The 24,305-nt window shown below is 43.6% G+C and overlaps 1 protein-coding gene across 3 annotated transcripts in view; it reads left to right on the top strand.

Moving 5' to 3' along the window:
* ACAA2 (acetyl-CoA acyltransferase 2) overlaps window positions 1–16,168 on the top strand; it is a 34,516-nt gene extending 18,348 nt beyond the window's left edge. For all 3 annotated transcript variants that reach the window (XM_047828318.1, XM_047828319.1, XM_047828320.1), the window contains 7 exons: window positions 2,240–2,356; window positions 3,915–4,062; window positions 6,275–6,450; window positions 7,251–7,380; window positions 11,851–11,921; window positions 14,358–14,512; window positions 15,754–16,168. In XM_047828318.1, the coding sequence (XP_047684274.1) occupies window positions 2,240–2,356; window positions 3,915–4,062; window positions 6,275–6,450; window positions 7,251–7,380; window positions 11,851–11,921; window positions 14,358–14,512; window positions 15,754–15,838 (882 nt within the window). In that variant the 3' untranslated portion in view covers window positions 15,839–16,168. The remainder of the gene's footprint in view (window positions 1–2,239; window positions 2,357–3,914; window positions 4,063–6,274; window positions 6,451–7,250; window positions 7,381–11,850; window positions 11,922–14,357; window positions 14,513–15,753) is intronic.
* The last annotated feature ends 8,137 nt before the right edge of the window (window positions 16,169–24,305 follow it).

Below are 24,305 nucleotides of genomic sequence, written 5' to 3'. Positions count from 1 at the left end.
TTGCTGAAGGCAAAGGAAACAAAAGCAAATGTGAACTATTGGGACTTCATCAAGCTAAAAAGCTCTGCACAGCGAAGGAAACAACAAAAACTAAAAGGCAGCATATGGAATGGGAGAAGATACTTGCAAACGACATCTGATAAAAGTTTAGTATCCAAAATCTATGAAGAACTTGTCAAACTCAACACCCAGAAAACAAATAACCCTGGTAAGAAATGGGCAGGGGATGCTTGGGCAGCTCAGTTGGTTAGGCATCTGGCTCGGGTCATGATCTCACAGTTCATGGGATTGAGTCCTGAGTTGGGCTGTGCACTGGCTGTGTGGAGCCTGTTTAGGATATTCTCTCTCTCTCTCTCTCTCTCTCTCTCTCTCTCTCTCTGCCCCTCCCCCACTCCCCCAAGCAAATAAACTTAAAAAAGAAAAAAAATTGGCAGAAGACATGAATAGACATTTTTCCAAAGAAGATATCCAGATGGCTAATAGACACATGAAAAGATGCTCAACATCCCTCATCATCAGGGAAGTACAAATCCAAACCATGAGGAGATACCATCTCACATCTGTCAGAATGGCTAAAATTAACAACACAAGAAACAATAGATGTTGGTGAGGACATAGAGAAAGGGGAACCCTCTTGCACTGACATAGGAATGCAAACTGGTATAGCCACTCTGGAGAACAGTATGGAGGTTCCTCAAAAAACTAAAAATAGAACTACCCTATGATCTAGCAATTGCACTATTATTTGCCCAAAGCATACAAAAATACAGATTCAAAGGGGTACATGTACCCCAATGTTTATCAATAGGCAAACAATGGAGAGAACCCAAATGTCCATCCACTGATGAATGGATAAAGAAGATGTGGTGTATATATATATTACTCGGCCATCAGAAAGAATGAAATCTTGCCATTTGTAATGACATGGATGGAGCTAGAATGTATTATGTTAAGTGTAATATGTCAATCAGAGAAAGAAAAATACTGTATGATTTCACTCGTGTGAAATTTAGGAAACAAAACAGATAAACATATGGAAAGTGGTGGAGGGGAGTTGGGAGGAGAGAGGGAAACAAACCATAAGAGACTGTAAATGATAGAGAACAAACTGAGGGTTGATGGAGGGAGGTGGGTGGGGGATGGGCTGGATGGGTGATGGCTACTAAGGAGGGCACTTGTGATGAATGTTAGTGATGAATCACGGAATTCTCCTGAAGCCAATATTGCACTGTATGTTAACTAAAATTTAAATTAAAAAAAGAAAATAAATATATTCCTTTTTAAGGGATAGTTGGGCAAATGCATTTGTTCCTTTGAGCACAAGGGAAAAGGGATATAGTGAAATGCAATTTTATTTGCCCATGTCTTCATATTTTTACAGAATGAAAGACACAGACATATTGTAATGAATAAATTGTTTTCAAGTTAATTTATTTCTATGATACAGCTAAAACAGTGATCCTGATTTTCCTAGCAGTCACTGTGAAAACTGGGCTCTATGGAAGCTTGTTATTTGCTTCTTTTCTAAGAAATGCAAATAGTGGAAAGCTAGAAGAATGAAATGGGTTTCTTTTTATGAGCCCCCTCAGTTAACCTGTTCCTTGTAAATCTGTGGTCTGCTTCAGACTCATCCATTAATATAAGGATAAATTCTACTTCTGTCTTAAAATAATTTTTTTTAATGTTTATTTATTTTTGAGACAGAGAGAAACAGAGCATGAGTGGGGGAGGGGCAGAGAGAGAGGGAGAGACAGAATTGGAAGCAGGCTCCAGGCTCTGAGCTGTCAGCACAGAGGCTGATGCAGGGCTCGAACCCACGAAGTGTGAGATCATGACCTGAGCTGAAGTCGGACACTTACTGAATGAGCCACCCGGCGCCCCTACATTTGTCTTTTTAAAGGATTTGTTCTTTATCATTGGCTTACAATCTGTGTTATGCCAGCCATTAATATCCCTGCTGATTTTCAAGATTTATACTGGGTTCAGAATTACCATTCCTTGCCAAAACAGAGGTAGAATTTGTCACTTGTGTACAAACAGTTGAAGTCTGTTAATTTTTTCTCCCCTTGTGTCTTGGGAATAGGTGCTGTAGCATTTGCCTTACAAGTTACAAGTATTTCCTTTTGAGGCACGGTACACTGGGATTCATAACTCATTAGATTTACTGGGAGTTTACTGCTTGATACATACTCCTGCCACAATATAAGGTTTTGTTTGTTGCTCGTTTGTTTTCAAATAGGAAATTTGTGTGAAGGATGCTGAAGTTGTCTTGTGCGGAGGAACTGAAAGCATGAGCCAGGCTCCCTACTGTGTCAGAAACGCGCGTTTTGGAACCAAGTTGGGATCAGATCTCAAGGTTGGAACCATTAAAGTGTTTAAAAAATTTTTGTCATGCCATTACGCTAATAATTTTTTTTTTCAACCTTTATTTATTTTTGGGACAGAGAGAGATAGAGCATGAACGGGGGAGGGGCAGAGAGAGAGGGAGACACAGAATCGGAAACAGGCTCCAGGCTCTGAGCCATCAGCCCAGAGCCTGACGTAGGGCTCGAACTCACGGACCGCAAGATCGTGACCTGGCTGAAGTCGGACGCTTAACCGACTGCGCCACCCAGGCGCCCCACGCTAATAATTTTAATAACACCATGTTGGGAGAGAGAAAACAAATTTTGAAACCAATTTCCTTAATAGGGGATTGACAAGATACGAATGATTTGAAATTTGTAAACTATTTCAAAAGCCCAGTTTGGTTTTTAGTTTTGACATTTTAACCCACATTAAAAAAAAAAAAAAAACACATAGACTTTATCTCCCCACACCTCTGGTAGTGGAATTAATACTTGGAGAATGGAGGAAGGGAAGAGGCAGATCAAAAAGATAGGCAGAGCTTGAATTGATTAATTTCTCATGAATAATTGGGAAACCCAGTAATTAAATCTTTACTGTGATTTATGGAAGTTTTATTTCTGAAGCAATCTCCAATGAATAGATACTTCATCACAGAAAACATTCTCTTTGTTGTTGTTTTTTTTAAACATTCTCTTTGAATACAGATTATATTGTCCTAAATCAGACAAAAACTGATCTTCACATCTTTGAGAGCTACGGCGTGGGAATGACAGTGCTGATAAGGAATGATCGTGTGCTGTTCCTCCCATGTGACATTCTATATTGTTAGCATTTTCCAACAGTAATGACAGATTTACACTCTTCAGGCCAGTTCCTCACCTGGTCTCTTTGAAAGTTGGAAGGGATAAGACTTAGGAAATATGAGATAGTATTTTAGACGAAGTATGTTTGAGACAACCTTCAGAAAGGTCGGTGACTCAAAGGCGCTGAGGCCATCTAGAAGGAACAGAAGAGCATGCTTACCAGAGACCAACTAACTGGATAATAAGTAGTGACTTTTTCTGTTCCTCAAGAACCTACGTGTCCCAGGTCTCTGCAACTTCACAGTGACTGATAGAACAAGCTGTCCCTGTCATCGAAGGCACGGGTTTAAAAGGGCACAGACACATGCAGGCTTGTCTACAGAGCTCAGAATCGTGCTTAACAAAGGTGGCTACAGGGCAACATTGCATGAGAACTCAGTGTTAGGTTTCTTCCAAATGTGGCCCTGAGGGTGTAATTTTTGCTTGTAGGTTGACTTCCTGTGTTCTCTCCCTGTACATTTAGCACCGTTGCCTCTCTGTAGTGCCCCACGTTTAGGGAGAGGGGGAAATGTGTGCATTTTATAATGACATTGGGTGTTTTTTAAAATGTCGCAGAACCAAATATGTATAGGAGTAAATGCTGTCAGGAAATGTAATTTTACTTTCCTCTTATTAATTATTTAAATGTAAAGACATTATAGCATATTACTTTCAAAAGATATGCTTTAACAAATCATTTTATTATGCATGTCTTTTTAATAGCTGGAAGATATTCTGTGGTCAGGATTAACAGATCAGCATGTCCAACTCCCCATGGCAATTACTGCAGAGAATCTCGCTGTGAAATACAACATAAGCAGAGAAGACTGTGACAAATACGCCCTGCAGTCCCAGCAGAGGTGGAAAGCTGGTCAGTGAAATTGGATACTATAAATATCTATACAAAACTATGGGTGTGGGTGAAATGGGTAAAGTCCATCAGAGGTTATAAAATAAAAGAAGTCATAAAATAAAGGTTGTCAAATAAGTCGTGGGTATGTAATGTGCAGCATCGTGACCATAGTTAACGATACTGTATTGCATATTTGAAGTTGCTAAGAGAGTAGATCTTAAAAGTTGTCATCACAAGAAAAAGTTGTTGTAGCTATGTATGGGGACAGATGTTAACTAGACTTATCATGGTGACCGTTTTGCCACACTGTATATATGAACGTTGAGTCATTCTGTTGTACACCTGAAACTAATATAACGTTACATGTTAGTTGTACGTCAACGTAAAAAAAAAAAATAGAAGAGATTTCTTTCATTTCAGACGATAATGGTCATATAATATTTGTTTTAAATTACACCTTTAGATGGGCGCCTGGGCGGCTCAGTTGGTAAAGCATCCGACTTTGACTCAGGTCATGATCTCGTGGACCGTGAGTTCGAGCCCCGCGTCAGGCTCTGTGCTGACAGCTCCGAGCCTGGAGCCTGCTTTGGGTTCTGTCTCCCTCTCTCTCTGCCCCTCCCCCACTCATACTCTGACTCTCTCTGTCTCTCAAAAATGAGAGACATTAAAAAATGTTTTTTTAATTACACCTCTTGAAAATCACATTTTTCCTTCATGCTTTTGTTTTTAGATGGTCAGGTATTCTATTAATGATTGCAAAATTAACCAGAAATTTCTCTTTTGCAATACAGTAATACTACTTAAAAGTGGCCTTGTTGACTGACCTTATCTAGACGCTCGCATTTTGTCCTGAACTGGTTCTGTTGTTAGTAGAACGCTGAGGGCTCTGATACACTGTGAGAGATGAAGGGTCACAGGGGCTGCCGGGACAGAGGATGTTTTCCTCTGTGAGGCATATCCTACTCACAGGGAGGGGACGATAATGTTTGGAAAGGACCCACTGGGTATCCTTTTGTGCCTTCCTCCTCCCGTTCCTAATTGAGCATCTCTGCACCCAGCTGGAAGGAAGACACAGCACACTACTCCATAGCCAGAGCTACAGCGTCCTTGGTATAACATTCCACGCTGCTGCCAGGCCAGCCCGAAGTGGGTACCCCGCCAGCAGTGTTTCATAAGGATGGTGAGTTGAAGAAGTTTGAGAGTCTCCTGAAAAAAGTTTTTGAAATACGCTGTTACAGACGAGCAGAAACTCTTATTTAGGGATGTTACATACCTAGAATAGTGAGCATGAAGTCCATCTTAGCATTTCAGCCGGAGGAGTGGGCTGGAGCTGATGCCAGCCAATTCATTCTCTGTGTTTTTCGGTGACATGTTCAAAGTGCGAAGGTGTTGGTCCAGAGGTCAAGAGTCATCAGTTCTCTCTCTGCCTTGGCCACATAGAAGTTATCTGACCTCAGTCCTGTATTCACTGAGCATCTCTACAATGGAGATAAAAAATGTTTGCCTTCCCTTTTTTCCCTAATAGAGTTGTGAAATCCAAATATGGGAAGTGTTTTAGCCTGCTATAAAGTGATTTCACACTTAAGGTGGTATCACTCCCTGCTTATCCTTATTTCTGACGCGTCAGATTACTGTAGTCCATTCGAGTCAGTGGAGATGGAAGTAGGTAAGCTGTTTCACTTGGAACTGTGTCAGTAATAGCTCACATCGTTTCTTCAGGTTGCTTGTCACTACATTTCGGTTACAGGTTTCTTGGCGCACTTCTTTTAGAGACCACTTCTTTTTTCTTCCTGTGCTAAACACTTAACGTAAGATCTACCCTCTTAGCATATTTTTAAGTGTACAATAATTATTGTTGTACAACTTGGTACCTTTTAAATTATTTCTCAACTCGAGAAGTTTAAATAAGACTTAAATTTACGTAGTGCTATTATACCTGTAGCTAACAGACTAGGACTGCTAATAATCTAGCAGTACCTTGTAAAAAAAAAATTGTAGTAAAAAAGGTCAAAAATTATAAGGTAAAAAAGATGCAGAATGCATTTGTATAGATTCATGGCAGTACATTAAATCCTCCAATAGGCAAGGTCAGTTGTACATGTAGTAAAGGCTTATTTTAAAGTAGGGCTGTGAGGAAAGGGGAGACCAGAAGTTACATTGAAGGATGTGTTTGATTTCATTTCTTATATCATCTTTTTTTTCCCATTCTTATGATGGTCTCCTATTTCAGCTAATGATGCTGGCTACTTCAATAATGAGATGGTACCAATTGAGGTGAAGACTAAGAAGGGGAAACAGATGATGCAGGTAGATGAGCATGCACGGCCCCAAACAACCCTGGAGCAGTTAAATAAACTGCCTCCAGTATTCAAGAAGGGAGGAACCGTTACTGCAGGGAATGCGTCGGTAGGTGGCACGTACCTTGAACTCTCGAACTCTTCTTATTGTGTTCAGTGCAGAGTAATCGTGAGGTGTCTTTTAGATACTTTTCATACTAGTCTTTAGTAGTTTAGCTTAAATTAGTAGTGTTCATAGGGGCACCTGGGTGGCTCAGTCGGTTAATCGTCCGACTCATGGTTTCGGCTCAGGTCATGATCTCACAGTTTGTGAGTTCAAGCCCCACGTCAGTGTCTGTGCTGTCAGCGAGGAGCCTTCTTGGGATTCTCTCTTTCTCTCTCTCTCTCTCTCTCTCTCTCTCTCTTCCCCACCCCTCCCCCCACTAGCTCTCTCAAAATAAATAAACTTTAAAAATTTGAAAAACAAAAATTAGTAGTGTTCATATTCTGCAAATTGGGGTTTTCATGGTCCAAACCAAAATATTTTAACTAGGTGCTCTCATATAATACTCTTCCAATTTCTTGGTTCTTTCAGACTATTATCTGAGGAATCTGGAAGGAAATCTACCTGTGTTCATCTTTTGTTTTGTTTTTTCCCTGATGCATACAACTCATCAGATTTCTTACCTCTCCCCACATCTGGATATAAGCTCCTCTTGCCACCGTTTCCTGTTTTCCGTCGTTGAAGTGGCATTCTGTGCCCGAGTCAGTCTCCGGCCCACCCGAGCACTGCGGGCACTACTTGCTATCCCCCAAATTGTGGCGCTGCTTCCTCTGTATTACCATAATCCTAACATTACCTCATTAGTTCAGATCATAATTAACTGGATCCTCTTGCCCTCTAATTAATCTTCTGGTTTTGTTTCCAAGGGGATATCCGATGGTGCTGGAGCTGTTATCATAGCTAGTGAAGATGCCGTTAAAAAACATAACTTCACACCACTCGCAAGAATTGTGGGCTATTTTGCGTCTGGATGTGATCCCTCTATCATGGGTATTGGTAAGTTTGCAGTGAAACGGACCGGTCTGTTTTGTCTCCAGAGTTAACTCTTCCCTGGCATTCAGATACCTTAAACAGTAGCCAAATCAAGGTCACTTGTGGAGAAAAGGAGATTGGTAATCAGTCATTTAAACAACTAATCTTCATAAAAAACGGTGCCAGGCACAGTAGGAAAACCAAGACTGTACAGACTCTTGTGGGCGGTTAATCATGTCTTACTGTCCATTTGAGACATTTATTTATTTATTTATTACTATGAAATTTATTGTCAAATTGGTTTCCAGACAACACCTCAATGCCCATCACCCACTTTCCCCTCCCTCCCATCCCCCACCAACCCTCAGTTTATTCTCAGTTTTTAAGAGTCTCTTATGGCTTGCCTCCTTCCCTCTCTGTAACTTTTTTCCCCCTTCCTCTCCCCCATGGTCTTCTGTTAAGTTTCTCAGGATCCACATAAGAGTGAAAACATATGGTATCTTTCTTTCTCTGTATGACTTATTTCACTTAGCATAACTCTCCAGTTCCATCCACATTGCTACAAAAGGCCATATTTCATTCTTTCTCATTGCCAAGTAGTATTCCATTGCCATTTGAGATCTTTAAAACTAACACCCAGAATAGAACAGAGAAGAATTACAAGGTGGGGACAAGATGAGAGAACACGCGATGGGGGAGAGATCCTGGGGTGAAACAGAGATTCCTGAATGCTGGCTGTTCTGCATGTGGTCACTAGTATATCTCATTTCTTCTTCCCACAACCCCTTTGTGAATGAGAAAATGGAAACTTAGGGAGGTTGTCTTGTAAAGTTCCAGACCAGTAAGTGATGGAGCCAGGATGAGAACCGCGCCTCTCTAATTCAAGTGCTCTTCTCACCGTGTTGTCTCAGGAAGTCAAAGTCATGCCCACCCGGCTCAGCTGGGCCTTAATAGGAAAATGAAGAATTACAGTGTATCTCACTTGGCAAAGATTAGCAGAACCCCTGCAAACGTGTACAGTTGACCCTTGAACAATGTGGGGGTTAGGGGCGCCAGCCATCATGTAGCCAAAATCCAAGTATAACTTTCGATTCCCCCAAAACTTAACTACAATAGCCTACTGTTGCCCAGAAGCCTTACCAATAACATAAACTGTTAACACATATTTTATATGTAGTAAATACTGTAGTCTTACGATAAACCAGAGAAAAGGAAATGTTATTGACAAAATGCATTTATAGTACTCTACTATGTTTATCAAAAAAATCTGCCTGTAAGTGGATCCACACAGTTCAAACTTATGTTGTTAAAGAGCCAACTGTATACTCTTTCTTGGCTTGAAAAATATGAATTAGGGGAACGAAAAGCTTTTCGCTGGATACACTCCAGGAACCGCAGCTGATGCTGACTGTAGTAGTTCCTGTCATCCTCGGAACTAATGAGGGGCCTCACTTACAAAAACATTCATGCCCAGAGGCTTTGATGTGTCCCACCTGTACCCTCATACCCCAAAGAAAAGCCTACGCCAGGGCTATGTTCAGATTCTTGATAGGCCCAGAGATTTTGCTATGAACTTAATTAGGCCTTCTTCAACTAATCAATTTTTGAAGTAGGTCCCACGCTAGAGGGAGGTTGACCTGTTGTGACCTGCATTCCCAGAGGTCCTTCAGTGTGAACCTCAAGCTTCTACCTGAGTAATTCCAGTATGCTGATTGGGACTGAGTTAATACCCAACCGTGTTTGCTGCCATGTCCTTCGGAGATGTCTCCTACAGAATTCCTAAAAAAGAAAGCTGGCATGTCCATACTTTGTCAGCTTTCACTGTGCTTCAGATTACTTTAACTAAACTTTAAGCTGTGTAAACATCTGTTAAGAGTCCATTTGCGGGGGGGGGGGGGGGGGCACTTGGGCGGCTCAGTCGGTTAGGCTTCTTGACTCTCTTTCGGCTCAGGTCTTGATCTCACAGTTTCATGAGTTTGAGCCCCACATCAGGCTCTATGCTCACAGCGTAGAGGTTGCTTGGGATTCTCTCTGCCCCTCCCCTGCTTGCGCGCTCTCTCTCTCTCAAATAAATAAACTTTAAAAAAAAGTCCATTTTTTCTGTGTTACAGGTTTAAAAGCTTATTAGCTTTCAGCTACTCGCTATCAACAAAACATCAGCTTTTGTTTTAGAGATGGAAGGTAGCTTAAAAACTTAAACATCTGTGTATTGGTATGGCATTTATCATTTCAGTGTCTAGAACAGTGGTTCCCAACCCCAAGTGATCATCAAAATCTGCCTGTAATCCCAGCTCGAAAGATTTTGTTTCAGTACTTCCAGGGTGGAGCCTGGGAGTATGGCTTTTTTTTTTTTTTTTTTTAAGTGTACCTAGGTGGCTTTGATGATCAATCAAATTTATCTGATATAGATAAGTAGTTATTCTGTAGTTCTTTTTCAGTTTAACCTCAATTTTTACTAGGTTCTGTTACATTAATGTAGTCGGCAAAAAAAAAAAAAAAAAAAGTAATTTTCCTTCGTTCTCTTCCAGGGTCCGAATGTTGGCCCTGTGGTACAACAAATACCATTGTGGAAGGCTTGATTCTTTCCCCCTTCAGGGCTTGAACAGATGCATATATACTGAATGCCCCACAGTGTCAAATGTCCCTTCACCTAAACAGCTGTCTATTGGTTGTCATATGGGATTAAACAAGTTAACTACATGAAATGGCACCAGATGAATAAGCCAGGGAGAGCCGTTATTGAGTGGTGGGGACTGACTTCATCAATCCAGTTTCTAAGAATAGTTTCCTCAGTTATGCAGTTCTCCAACATCAAGCAATCCTCAGCACTGTAGAGTAGCTACTGACCCAGAAAAAGGGGAAAAGCCAGGACCGAGAAAGAACAGTAATGGCTCCAAGGAAGGACACATATGGAAAGACAGTGCTCCCTGGAACTCGCCAGTGATGGCAATAGTGGGTGAAGCTTGGAACCTCTTTAGCTGTAGCAGCTCTGGCTTTATCTTTTATTGGGCTTTATTTGTAGAAAGGATTCCAGTGGTTAAAAAGAAAAATGTTAAAAACCAATTCAGAGCACTTCTGATGAGAAGCTTGTAGCCCAAAAAAGGTACCCAAGGTCACATAGCTATTTAGTGGTAGGCCTAGAAATGAGATCTCCTTTTCCCAATGAGAATACTATAACTTCCTGAGTCCCGGTAAATAACAGTGTTATGGGAACATCCTTTAAAACTCAAGTTGCGGCCCAGGATAGTGTAATGATTCTAAGTTAACAACATATCGAGTCATGCCTAATATGGATATGAAGGCAAGGAAGTATGTAGGATGGTGGGTGTCACATCCTCAGCTTTTAGTTCTGAGTGTCTTTCACAGGATGCTTCATCCCTGACCATGCTGGAAAACATGCTTTCCTGTTGACTGTCCATCCTGCTTTGGGGCCTTAGAGATACAAAGAGAGTCTGGAACTAGGTTCTGTGCTAACGCGCAAAACTGGTTCTTCAAATTGAAAAGCGCTAACTGGGTGCCCTCAACCAATAAGCATACCGTTGTCCAAAGAACATTTTAACTAGGTGACAAAACAAGTTACGTTATATTTAGATTGCATTATGCTTCTCATACAGACTGATTTCTCATTTACATTAGGTATATTTATGATACTTGTTGCTGGATATTTGACTACTTGAATTCAGCAGAACATACCAGATTGATAGATAGATAGATCGATAGATAGATAGATAGATAGATAGATAATTTATGGCAATTTCGTTCTTTATGAACAGATAAAGAAGTAGATAATCTTCTTTAGCCAGATTTTTTATCTTATGGGAAAAATGTCAATATACCTAAAAATTATGAGCAGCATTAAACAGCCATGGGTAATCATCAGAAATCTGGGAGCTAAAGTTTCAGAAGTCTTACTGGGTAGATTTTGCATCTGCAGAGGGGGTTTTGTTTTGTTTAAATTCTCTGCCTACTGTTGGCATTATAAACACCTCTTTGCTTCAGAGATCTTTTCCCTCAAGTGCCTCGTGCCTTCCTGTCTTGCTGTGCCCACGTGGAGATGCTACCGCTGCTTCTTGCCTTTTGCCCAGATGGCCTGCAAGTTCAGAGTAGCCACAGTCTCTTTGGTACTAGGAATGCATGTGATTTGTATGCAGGAGAACACTCGGTCTGCCTGGCCATTTGGTATGAAGCGTGGTCTGTAAATGCGGAACCCCAGATAGAACTCCTTTGGCTGTCTGAACCCTTAAAGCTGTTTATGGTAGAACGTCTCACGTGAGCCTCTCATCTACAATTGGACTGCATAACCAGCTTTTCCCTTGGGTTCTTTTTTCTGTTTTTTTATTGTCCCATCATTGAATAATGTGCTATCAAGGTAGTAAGAACTGTGGCTACTAATAACTGTCACATTATTTCTTCCTTCCTTACCTGTTTAGTAAAGAAGGAGAAATTTGATACTTAACTAAAGATAAGATGAAATTGATTTTTGTGCTTATATAGGTCCTGTCCCTGCTATCAATGGGGCACTGAAGAAAACAGGACGGAGTCTTAAGGACATGGATTTGGTAGAGGTAAGTGTGATGCTTTTTTATATGAGTAAACCGCCAACTTCTACAGCATTAATGGCTTTATTTGGTATTTTATAGCTCTTTTGTTTTAGTGCTATTGCCTTTCCAAATGATGTGCATCTAAATACGTATTACTTTTCATTACATGCCTGGGTTGGTACTTTTGTCTACCTGATTAAAATGCTTTATGTATATTTGAATAATTAAAACAGCCTGATTTTTTCTACTAAAATATGAATTCCTGGGAACTTCTTTGACCCTTATAAGACTATTGCATTTTAGACTATTAATGTGCTTGTTGAATTCAATTGAATATGATATAAGGTGGGTGAGAAATAAACAACTTTAACCTTCTTTTATGGATGAAAATGAAAAAATACAAGCAAAAGAATTGACATAATAGAAAACTGTATCTGATGCCAAATCTAGAAGTTTCTGGCCCTCTCCCCAAGTTAAAACTCCCCCTTCCCCGAACTTATCTTTGGCTTTTACACCATAGTGCAGCTAGATTTAGGATGTCATAATTTTTCGCATAGAAAACTTAAGTTTATTGGTATGGTGATTTTTTTTTTTTTTTAATATTAGGTTAGAACAAAGGCATCTTAAATGTGTAGAATAATTAAAAGTAGGAGTAGTGGGGCGCCTGGGTGGCGCAGTCGGTTAAGCGTCCGACTTCAGCCAGGTCACGATCTCGCGGTCCGGGAGTTCGAGCCCCGCGTCGGGCTCTGGGCTGATGGCTCGGAGCCTGGAGCCTGTTTCCGATTCTGTGTCTCCCTCTCTCTCTGCCCCTCCCCCGTTCATGCTCTGTCTCTCTCTGTCCCAAAAATAAATAAAAACGTTGAAAAAAAATTAAAAAAAAAAAAAGTAGGAGTAGAAAAGAAAATACTTAAGGCTGGATTATATACATTTTACATTTGGGGAGTATTTGAAAATTTTAGGTAATTAAACATATGCTCCTTGACATTGAAAGATAACAAATACAACAAAGGAAACGTCTCTATTTAAATTGGTAGAGAAGGGGCGTTCTCTGGGCACACGTGTGATCTCCTCTGTGGTAATCTCTCATCCAGGAAACCATGGTTTTAGACAAATGGCTTATCCTTAAATCTCTTCTTCCATTATTAGAGCCTCAAGGGGGCTAATTAATTACCATATTTGTATTAGCAAATAATGTCGTTAAATTTTTTACTTTAGATTTCACACTTAAAAACTCTGTTTAAATTTGTCAGCTCTTTAAATCTGTTCATAATCATTTATAGATGTATATGTACTCAAGGACATAGCGCTCAACATCTTGATATGATTGTCTTTGGGACTTTTGATGATCATGCCGATATAAAATGCCGATATAAAATGGAAAAATAATGTAGGATCTAAAGACAAACAAAGCACCATCTTGGGGAAACAGAAAATACAGTAGGAAAGAACATGACTAGATTTTGATCTCGACTCTGTAAAAGTTACCTCTCTTAAGAGTTTTCCTACTGACACAATTTTCTAGCTACGATCACGTTGAAAATATACTGCTATGAACTTGAAGGAAGGTAATTCTTTTTTTTTTAATTTTTTTTTTAACATTTATTTATTATTGAGAGACAGAGAGACACAGAGCGTGAGCAGGGGAGGGGTAGAGAGAAGGGGAGACACAGAATCTGAAGTAGGCTCCAGGCTCCGAGCTGTCAGCACAGAGCCTGATGGCGGGGCTCGAACTCACAAACTGTGAGATCGTGACCTGAGCCAAAGTCGGACGCTTAACCGACTGAGCCACCCAGGCGCCCCAGGAAGGCAATTCATATAGCCAACCTTGTTAAGTAATAAATACAATACTTTTCAGATCTGCCTAGTATCAGCATAGTAACCTTTCTGTGTGTCTGGCTCTGAAGGTTTATCCTTTGTCATATGTCAGTTTCTTCTAGGATGTATGGCAAGTAGCACTGCAGTGATAATACTGACAGCGATCATCTACTGAATAGTTGGTATGTGTCAGGTGCTACACTAGACACTTAATACCCATAATTTCATTTAACCTTGACAATAACTCTTAGGCTGTACTGCATCCACATTTTACTGTTGAGGGAGCCTCAAGTGTCCAGAACTTAAAGAACATGCACTCAGCCAAGATTTGAGCCATCCCTCTGGCTTCAGAACCTGTGGACCATCTCCCACTGCCTCTAGTAGGTATGTTTATAACATTACTGAGGATTTCTTTTCTCCAAGGGATGCAGTGGACTTAAAGTATAAGTTAGTAAATACACCCATTTTCAAACCTGATGTCTTTACAGAGAGTGGTTGAAGATAAACTAAAATAACCTCGCAAGGTAGTTTAAATAGAAAAAAAAAAAAAAAAGAGCAAAATTAGCCATCAGTAGGACTGGACAATTCTCGGTCGAAAATCAACTTATGAGTAAGGATTTTTACCAGTGTTTTGATTATTTTTAGGTGAATGAAGCTTTTGCTCCTCAGTACTTAGCAGTTCAGAAGAGTTTGGATCTTGACCCAAGTAAAACCAACGTGAATGGCGGAGCCATTGCTTTGGGTCACCCACTGGGAGGATCTGGAACAAGAATTATGGCGCACCTGGTTCACGAATTAAGGTATCTGCTAGAAATCGTTGCATTTTATATTTGCCATCGTTGGTCAAAATGCATGGATTTAAGTTTCCCCGGAACAGTCCAACACTTTTCATTCCTCCTCATATCCCCCCGTACTGCTTCTCACCAGGAACAAGTTATACCCTTTCCGGCTGAGATTAGAGGTGACTCGGTTGACTTTTTTGGGGCCCTGCACTTGGGATGTGCACGCTTCCTCGTGTTTGCCATGGGCTCAGTGTAGCCCCTCAGCACATGCCCCCTCCTGACTCTGCCCCCACCCGGTGCTGGTACACAGCAGTCAGCACTCACGAGGCCGCCGTCCTCATGGTGCTCGCACTCTAGTGCCCATTGCAAGAGCGAGAGAAAATTATTTAGGAAACCAGACAACATATTGGGAGGGTTCCCATCTAGATGCTGTCATTTAAGAAACCGAAGCAAACTGCTAGTTTGGGTCTGAGCTAAGTGTTTCCTTCACTGTTGCCAGGGTTCCAGGAGGAGCCTTCTGTGTGTTTGAAATCTTTCAGTCCTAATAGAAGAGCTCCTCCTTCCCGTGCTGTGTGTTTTGGACCATTTCTTTCTGTTAGGAACGTTGCAAACAAAACCAAATATGTCAGGCCTAAAAAAAAAAAAAAAATCACTCTGGCTCCTGTTAAGGTAAATGGGACTCATTTCACTTAATAAGTAATTGAATTGAAATGAGTGACGTGCACTGGAAAGTTCCTAGGTGGCTTTCTCAAGGTCGTTCTGTTAGATTGAGGACTGAGAACAGATTGTGATCCAAAGGAGTCTAATTTTTATGAAAGGGGCATGAAATGCTTCTAAATTACCTGCCTTTTCACATGGACAAACTTCACTAATTGCACTCACTCCAAGGTGCCATAAAAATCCGAAACCATATAAATCAAAGAGGCCGATGGCTCCTCACTCCTCCTCAGGAGGAGCCCGTCTCCGCCTGTCTCTGCCACCTCCTGTCTCTTCTTTCCCCCGGCACACCTCAGCGTCTCTGTCTCTCGGCTTCCCCCTTCTGTGTTACCACTTTCTTTTAGTACAGGTATTCCGCTTTCTAAATTCTTTGTCCTCTTGCGACTGTAAACCGACATTGAGGATTGGGGAAGAGATTGAGATGAGCTGAATGAGAATGATTAATGTAGATGTGACCATTATTGATTCTATTTAATTAGTTTTCGAATTAACTCTGTTCGTTTTTTATTCGGGTGGATTTCAGCCACTGCTTTCTCTTGCAGGCGTCGGGGTGGAAGATACGCTGTGGGATCAGCTTGCATCGGGGGCGGCCAGGGTATCGCAGTTATCATCGAAAGCACAGCCTGAGGGGCCCGCCGAGGCCCGCTCGCACTTCGAGGGGCCAGGGCCACAGGGAGCCAGGTGACCTTCAGAGCAGCTGCAGAACCACACATGCCCTGTACTGGAAGTGACTGAGCTCGATGAAGGGATAGTGAGGCAAAAAGATGTGTCTCTCATGAATAAGAGCCCACGCCAGAATAAATAAGTTCTCTCAGATTTGCACCAGATGGGATCTATCTCTGAGCAAACGTCCAACCGCAGAGGCCTTAAAAGAATTGGTATAATGCTGAATAATCACCACTTATGCCTTAGATACTACGAGTGCAAGAAAATTGAATAAATACTGCTTTAACTTCAGTTAATTCTTTCCTGTCATTTCTTGCATTTTTAAAAATTTTTAATTGAGGTACAATACATGTAAAATAAAATTTACCATCGACCGCATTTAAGTGTTATTAAATACATTGATGTTATTGATACAATCCCCGGTAGCATCCATCTCCAGAACTCTCTTCATCTCGTGGAGCTGAAACTCTGAGTCCCCGGTGCCCTCCCTGCGGCCCCCGGCCACCACCATTCGACTGTCTGCCTCTAAGAATCGGACTACCCAAGGCCCCGCACAAATAGAGTCATACAGGGTTTGTCCTGTTGTGACTGGCTTATTTCACCAGCATAATGTCCTCAGGGTTCGTCCACGTTGTGGTTCATGTCAGACTTTCCTTCCTTTTTTTTAAGGCTGAAGAATATTCCATTGTATGTAGAGAGCACCTTTGTTTATCTCTCCATCCATCTGTGGACGCCTGCTTTGCTGCGGCCCCTTGGCTTTTGTGAGTAACGCCGCTCTAAACAAGGCTGGCCAAATCTCTGTTCGTGGCCCTGCTGTCAGTTCTTTGGGGCATGTACCCAGGGGTGGAATTGCTGGGTGTCGTGGTAACTCTGTTTCTAATATGTCCAGGAATTGCCAAACCGTTGTCCACCCTGGCCGCCCCGTCTTACGCTCTCCCCAGCCGCGCGCAAGGGTTCCTCCCATTTCTCCACATCCTCATTGATACTTGCTGTTTTCTGTTTGTTTTTTATAATGGCCCTCCCAATGAGTGTGAGGTTAGGTTAGGTTTTGAGTTGCATTTCCTTAATTGGTAGTGATGTGAAGCATCTTTTCCTGTGCTTATTGGCCGTTCATATATCTTTTTTGGAGAAATGTCTATTTTAAGTCCTTTTCCCACTTGTTAAATGGAATCCTTTTTTTGTTGTAGTTGAATTGTATTTTTCAAAATTTTGAAAGCCAGTTTAACTTGTGGTGTTTAGTGATGTTCGTAATTCGTTCTGAGGTAAATACCCAAGAAGCAGATTACTGAACTTGGTCCTGATATGTGCTGGTTACGTATTTTAAGTCTTCAAAGACATTTGAGTGGGAACGTACCTTCTTTTTAAAACAAAATTTTTTTAACGTTTACTTATTTTTGAAAGAGAGAGCGTGAGTGGGGGTAGAGGCAGAGAAAGAGGGAGACAGAGAATCTGAGGCAGACTCCAGGCTCCAAGCTGTCAGCACAGAGCCCAGTGCGAGGCTCGAACCCATGAACCACGAGATCATGACCTGAGCCGAAGTCAGACACTTAACCAACTGAGCCACCCCGGCGCCCCTTAAGAACCGTATTTTTAAATGGAAAATGTGGGGCTGAGAAAAGACTAGAAGTCCAGTCTCACAAGAAGGCATATGATACCTCTCTCTCCCCCACCACCAGCACTTCCAGCGGTCAGAAAGGAATGTTGCTGCTAACGTGGGCTGTGCAGCCAACGAAAGTGGGGAAACAGACAGTAGAAAGTGGCTGTTAGAAATCATTGAGCTTACATGACAATTTAGAGAAGCCTAGTTGAGTGTCACTGGAGCCACAGATGGGAGACCAGAGTTTTGCCCGGATTGCATCCTCCTCCTTCACCTCCTCAATTTATCCGAATTCTGCCCTGTCTTCAGTCCTTTTTTATGCATACTCTTAGCCCAGTGGTTCTCAACAGGGGACGGTTTTATCCCCAGGGGTATTTGGCACTATCTGGAGATGTGTTTGGTTGTCATCACTACTGGCATCTAGTGGGTAGAGGCCAGGGATGCCGCTGAACATCCTGCAGTGCACAGGACAGCCCCCCCCCCAACAAAGAATTCTCTGGCCCCAAATGTCAAGATGGCTGCTATTAAAAAATCCTGCTTTAACCCTCAATCCACCCATGTCCTTCTCATGTCCCTTCTTCATTCTGTGTTTGTTTATATAGGTATTAGCTCTGTGTGTGTGTGTGTGTGTGTGTGTGTGTGTGTGTGTGTACATACATAGACACCTTTAAATATAAAAATATTCAGCTTGCCACATTCTGCTGTGATTATATATGAACCAATATTGAGGACCGGAGGAATTTGGGAAGGTGAGATGAATGGGAACAAGTAATACAAATGTGACCATTATTCACTCTTTAGTGCATAAGCTCCTTGTAAACACAGGGACGTCTTCAGTATGCTTCACGTATAAGCCTTCTGTCTCTTGCCCCAGCGTCTCAGGTCTGCATGGCAGTGGCCTTGCGGCCCTTGTGTGCTGCTTCCAGACCAGTTGTCTTCTCCCTTTTGCAGAATGCTGTGCTAGTTGGAGGTTTATGCTACTCAGTGTTACCACCCTACCACTTATCTTTATTGCCATTTCCTGGCTTCCTGCTTGGATGCTGTCCTCCAGTGGCTCTATGCTCGCTGCCTCCATCACCTTTTTTTTTTTTTACCATTAGATCACATCTTGGTTCTCAGAAGCTTTAGCATCCGTTTGGTCAAGGACCCCTCCGTTCCATGACCAAAAAAATACCAAGGACTTCGTCTTCATTCTGTATCAGACACCGGCTCCCTTGGTCATGTCAGCAGGGATTGTCACTGAGAAGTAGTTGAAAAGAGGCGCTTCCTAGGGAATGTCCCAGCACATGCCTCGGAAAGTTTTGTCACCTTTTCCCATAATGGTTTGGTGTCGTTTTATTTGGATATAAAAAGACTGAGATCTTTTTTCTATTTTATTTTCTATTTGGCCGTTGCTAACGAACAGTGTTTGAGGATTCCGCACGTAGCCGGCTTGCTGAACCCTTGTATCAGCTCTGGTCACGTAGACAATCTTACGTACCTGTACTGCTCTTCTACACGGGGCTGGGACCTCTGATGCAATGTTGGGAGGAGGGAAGAATGCCAAATCCCGGGTTCCCCATTGAGTATCCGTGACCCTTACGATAGGTGTGGGATAGGTACAGCTTACCAAACGAAGGAAGTTTCCACCGATCCCCAGTGTTACTAAGAAATGTACGAATCGTTCCCTGTTTCTCCAAAGCACCCTAACCTGGTGTTGCCTCCACCACTTAATGGATCCCTCTAATGTCACAGCCACCTTCGTGTTACCAAATCTACCAGAAACCTTTCTGCCTTCATCTTACTTTTCCAAAACATGACACAAGGGACCCTCCTTTGGTCTTTTGCATCTGTTCCTCCAATAAATCTCTGCTTGTCGCTTTCTCAGGATTGGTCCTCGGCTGTGTGTCTTCTCTCCCTGCGTGATTTCATCCCGGGTCCTGGAAACCATCACATTTCCATCCCAACACGGGTCTCTCCAACTCCAGTCTCTTATCTAGCTGCCCTCTAGGCATTTCTCTTGGGCATCTCCATCTTACACACAATAACTTCACCCAACCAACCCTTCTTAGTCCTTCCCTTCATGATTCCGGTAGCTCAAGTCAGAGGCCTCTCCCTCACCCCTTCTATCCTGTTCATCAAGTTTTATCAGTTCCTTCAGAATAGCTCCCAGATCCACCCTCTTCTCTCCACCTCCACCACTTTAGTTCAAGCTACCAGAATCTCTTGCCTGGACAACCGTAAGCCTACCTCCAGACTTGGCCCCCTTTGTTCTCCAAGAAACTGCCAGGGGCATCTTTTTAAAATACAAATTATAAGTGGGAATGCAGGCTGGTGCAGCCACTCTGGAAAACAGTCTGGAGGTTCCTCAAAAAATTAAAAACAGAACTACCCTACGACCCAGCAACTGCACTACTAGGTATTTATCCAAGGGATACAGATGTGCTGTTTCCAAGGGACACATGCACCCCCATGTTTATAGCAGCATTATCAACAACAGCCAAAATAAGGGAAGAGCCCATATGTCCATCGATGGATGAATGGATAAAGAAGATGTAGATATATACAATGGAGTATTATTCAGCAATCAAAAAGAATGAAATCTTATCATTTGCAACTACATGGATGGAACTAGAGGGTATTATGCTAAGTGAAATTAGAGAAAGACAAATATCATATGACTTCACTCATATGAGGACTTTAAGAGAGAAAACAGATGAACATAAGGGAAGGGAAACAAAAATAATATAAAAACAGGGAGGGGGACAAAACATAAGAGACTCAAATATGAAGAACAAACAGAGGGTTACGGGAGGGGTTGTGGGAGGGGGTATGGGCTAAATGGGTAAGGGGCATTAAGGAATCTACTCCTGAAATCCTTGTTGCACTATATGCTAACTAATTTGGATGTAAAATTTTAAAAATAAAGTTAAAAACTAAAAAATGAATAACATTTAAATAAAATTTTAAATTAAAAAAATTAAAAAAAAAAAAGAAAAGAAACTTGGGAAAGGCTTAGCTCAGGGACACCCAGAAACTCTCTGGGAGCATCTGAGGTAGAGAGGAATTCACTAAAAACCCTTTCAATAATTTCAATAAATTTTACATTGAAAAAGGAAAAACAAAATACAAATTATAGGGTGGCTCAGTCAGTTAAGCGTCTGACTTTGGCTCAGGTGATAATCTCACGGTTTGTGGGTTTGAGCCCCACATCGGGCTCTCTGCTGTTCACGCAGATCCTGCTTTGGATCCCCCGTCTCTCTCTCTCTCTCTGTCTCTCTGTCTCTCTCTCTCTCTCTCTCTCTCTCTCTCTCTCTCTCTCTCTGCCCCTCCCCTGCTCGTGCTCTCTGTCTCAAAAATAAACAGAAAGTACAAACTATATCAGGTCAACCCTCTTCAAAGCCCCGAAACAGGTTTATGTCGCAGTTGGAATAAAACCCAGACTCTTTGCCCTCCTTCCCTGTGGCTCCCTGTGCTTCAAACATATGGCCTTTGACTCTTCACATGCTGTGCTCTCTCATGCTTTCAGGCTGTGGCAGATCTTCCCTCTGCCTGGAACTCCCATTTCCTCTGCCTTCTCAGGTCAGACCCCTCCCTACTCATCTTAAAAGTCCCAGATGTCCTCTGCTCGGTCAGGGGTTCTCTCTTCCCACTGAGTTCCCCTCCCCGTGACTCGATTGGAGCACGCTGACCTCCATGGAACTCTCCCGAGCTCCTGTTCACTTATCAGCTTGTTTCTTGCCTGTATCCTTCATTCGACTGTAAGTTCCATGAGGGCAAGGACTTCGTGTGCAAGGACAGGGCCTGGCACGTGGTAGACGCTCCGTGACGTTGAGAGGACGGATGGGTGGGTGGGTGGATGACGTTTGAAGAAAATGAAAGATGGGAGGATCGCTCAAGTCACACACAAGTAGAGCGAGCTGCAGGCAGCCGCTCTCACACAGGTTACCTTTTCTGTCTCCGCAGAGCATAGTGGAAGTGGCTGTGGGCCTGTGTGTTTTCGTGAGAGAAGGAATGGAGAACTGGGCGAAATTCTCCGGGTGTTGCGGCCTGGTGCTAAGGACCAGTAGAAAACGGTAGAGTAACTAGGGGCACTTTACTTGGAACCTAACTACGTGTGGTAGAGAAGCGTTAGGAGAGAAAGCCCCCTCAGTTCCGCCCTAGGATGACCACAGAGTGGATCATCCAACCCAGGTCACTGTCGAGAAGTGAAGGGGACGCTGTTACTGATAACCCGGGGTGGGGGGGGGGGGCAACAAGTGTAAACTGGGACTGTCCTAGGCAAACTGGGACATATAGGCACCCTACTTTTAATTAACCCAAGTACACGCCAGTGACTCCACCCCAAGTTCAAGAAAGCTGAGCGAATACTGTTTGAGTATGGATTGTCGGATTTGAAGATTGTAAAGTTGGTCACTGAGTGACAGCTGAGCAAACACTTCAAGGAGGTGATGGTTAGCCATGCAGGTGTCGGGACGAAGAGGGGGAGAAACCGCCAGGGGTGGTCCTAGGGCAGGAGTGTGCTTGTGCAAGGAGCCTGCGTGGCTGAGCAGGGTGAGCAAGGTGGAAAGGGATCAGAGTCAGAGAAGCATCTGGGTGCAGATCGCGTGGGGCCCGAGAAGCCATTTGTAGGGACTTGGGCTTTTATTCTCAGTAAATCGGACGCACCGCAGGCTTTGGAGTCAAGGACAGACCTCGTTCTGCCCTACTGAAATGAACGGTGGAGGAACAGAGCTGGAGGCCAGTTAGGAGGCTCCTGCAATAATTCAGGCCAGGAAATAACGGTGTCTCGGAGCTTGGAGGCAGCCACAGGGCAGTGAGAGGTTGTCAGACTCTGCTCATACTCTGAGGACGGAAATTTGAGATTTCCTCATGGATTGGCTGTTGGTTGGCAGAGAAAGCAGTCGAGGGTGACGCCTGGGCTTCTCAGCCGCTGGGATGGGAACGCTGTGAGTGAAGCAGGTCAGGGGGGTTCGGTAGTTCGTTCAGACGCCGGATGGGCCCTCGGGTGAGGGACTCTGGTGCGTGGGGTGGAGCCAGATCTGTAAGTCACTGGCGTTTAAGTGGCACTGGATCAAGAATTAGTGGCCTCTGTCCAAGACGGATCCAAACAAGGAAAGAACAATTTTTCCTCCTATCGATACTCTTCGGTTTTCGTTTTTTCCTCACCCGACATAAATAAGTGCCATTTTTCTACCTTCGTGGGAAAAAATTGTAATTTTTTACTAAATCAAATCACTTAAAAGGTAGATGGGAGCATACGTGTGTTGAGGTACTGTGGAGGGAATGCCTTTGTAAGATGAGAAATCATTGAAGTCATTTTCACCACGCGAACAATGACTCCCTTTCCCTTTCTCTTCACCTCGTTTTTTATCCTGAAAGTGAATCCTGGGTTTTATAAACGAGGTTGACTTGCACGGAGGAGTCTTTGTGCCAGCAGCCAGCCGGGGACACCTCTTCCCCTAGGTGGCACCACCGGCCTGTGCTGCCTCCGTCCCCTGCTCCGCGGCATCTCACGGGTGGCTTCTCTCAGCAAAGCTGGCCACTCTTGGTCCTTCTCACTTCCTGGGAATTGAGGCAGGGAGAGAAGGAGCCAGAAGTAAACAAACCTAGCACCGCAGGTAGGGGACAAAAATCTCTTTCACCTGCTGGCCATTGGGGTCCTGGTGCAGGAACTTGGGAGTCCCGCTGGCCAAGGACACTCCCTGTATCTGTCCTCGGTGAAAACAGCAGAAGCAAAACCCCAGAGCCAGGGGACCAGGGTTACGACCACCTCTGAACGGCTACTGCCAAGCCCCCTGGAAGCTGTCAGCCCGGCTCCCGCCCCCACCAGCTGGTGGCACTGGGAGAACCGGCCTGAGCCACAGAGGACGAGGCAACAGTCACAGTCCCCCCCTACTTTTCCCGTCAGGGACACTTGGAGCCTGGGAGGCCCCTCGTCTTCACTCCAGACCCTATATATTTCAGAGTCCCCAGCTGCCCACAGAGCAAGGGTGGCGGGGGCTGCTTGTTTGCTCCCTGTCACACGTCCGTGGACCTCAGCGGATGGGGCCCCAAGCAGTGAGGGCTGAGGGCTGTGGCAGCAGCCGGGACACGGGGATCGAGGAAAGACACATGGCGAGAGCTGTGCCCTGAGCCCTAGCCTTGCTTCCCCAGGGACAGGACCCCTGCCTTGGACTCCGTATATACCCCGGCGCCTCTGGTGTGAGAGCCTTGGTAAAGGAGCACCTGACAGACGGACGTAAAACTCTTCAGGACCTCGGCCAGTGTGGAGGACAAGGCCCCGGCTGCGTGTGCTGCACAACATCCACCCTCCCCACCGTTCACCCTGTTCCAACAAGTTAGAGCAAAGGAAACTAATGAGACGGGGTCCTTCCTGTCTCAGCACAGGCAGCACGCAGACGCGTTCGAGAGGCCTGAAGCCATTGCAGAACCAAGGAACTCTGGCAGGAGAAGTAAAAGCCAGGCTTGTGCTTTGAACATGCAGCCCCCCTGGAGCCTTTAGTTATTTAAGAGAGAGAGTAGGGGGGAAGCAGAGAAAGAGGGAGACTGAGGATCTGAAGCGGGGGGCCCCTGCTGAGTGGAGAGAGCACGACCTGAGCCAAAGTCGGGCACTTAAGCGACTAAGCCACCCAAGCACCCCCCTCAGGAGCCTTTTAGATACAAGACAAGATGAAATCAGAAACTACAGAATGAGAGAACACGCCAATACTGAAAGCAAAGAGCAAGCTATGCTGGCTATTTATACACACACACACACACACACACACACGCACGCACGTATGCGCGCGCGCGCGCACACACACACACACACACACACACACACACTGCATTTCTACCTTGCGAAGAGAA

Source organism: Prionailurus viverrinus, chromosome D3 (assembly GCF_022837055.1).
Source record: "Prionailurus viverrinus isolate Anna chromosome D3, UM_Priviv_1.0, whole genome shotgun sequence".
Lineage (NCBI taxonomy): Eukaryota > Metazoa > Chordata > Mammalia > Carnivora > Felidae > Prionailurus > Prionailurus viverrinus.
The sequence above is the reverse complement of the archived record's forward strand: the minus strand, read 5'-3'. Positions and strand labels throughout refer to the sequence as shown.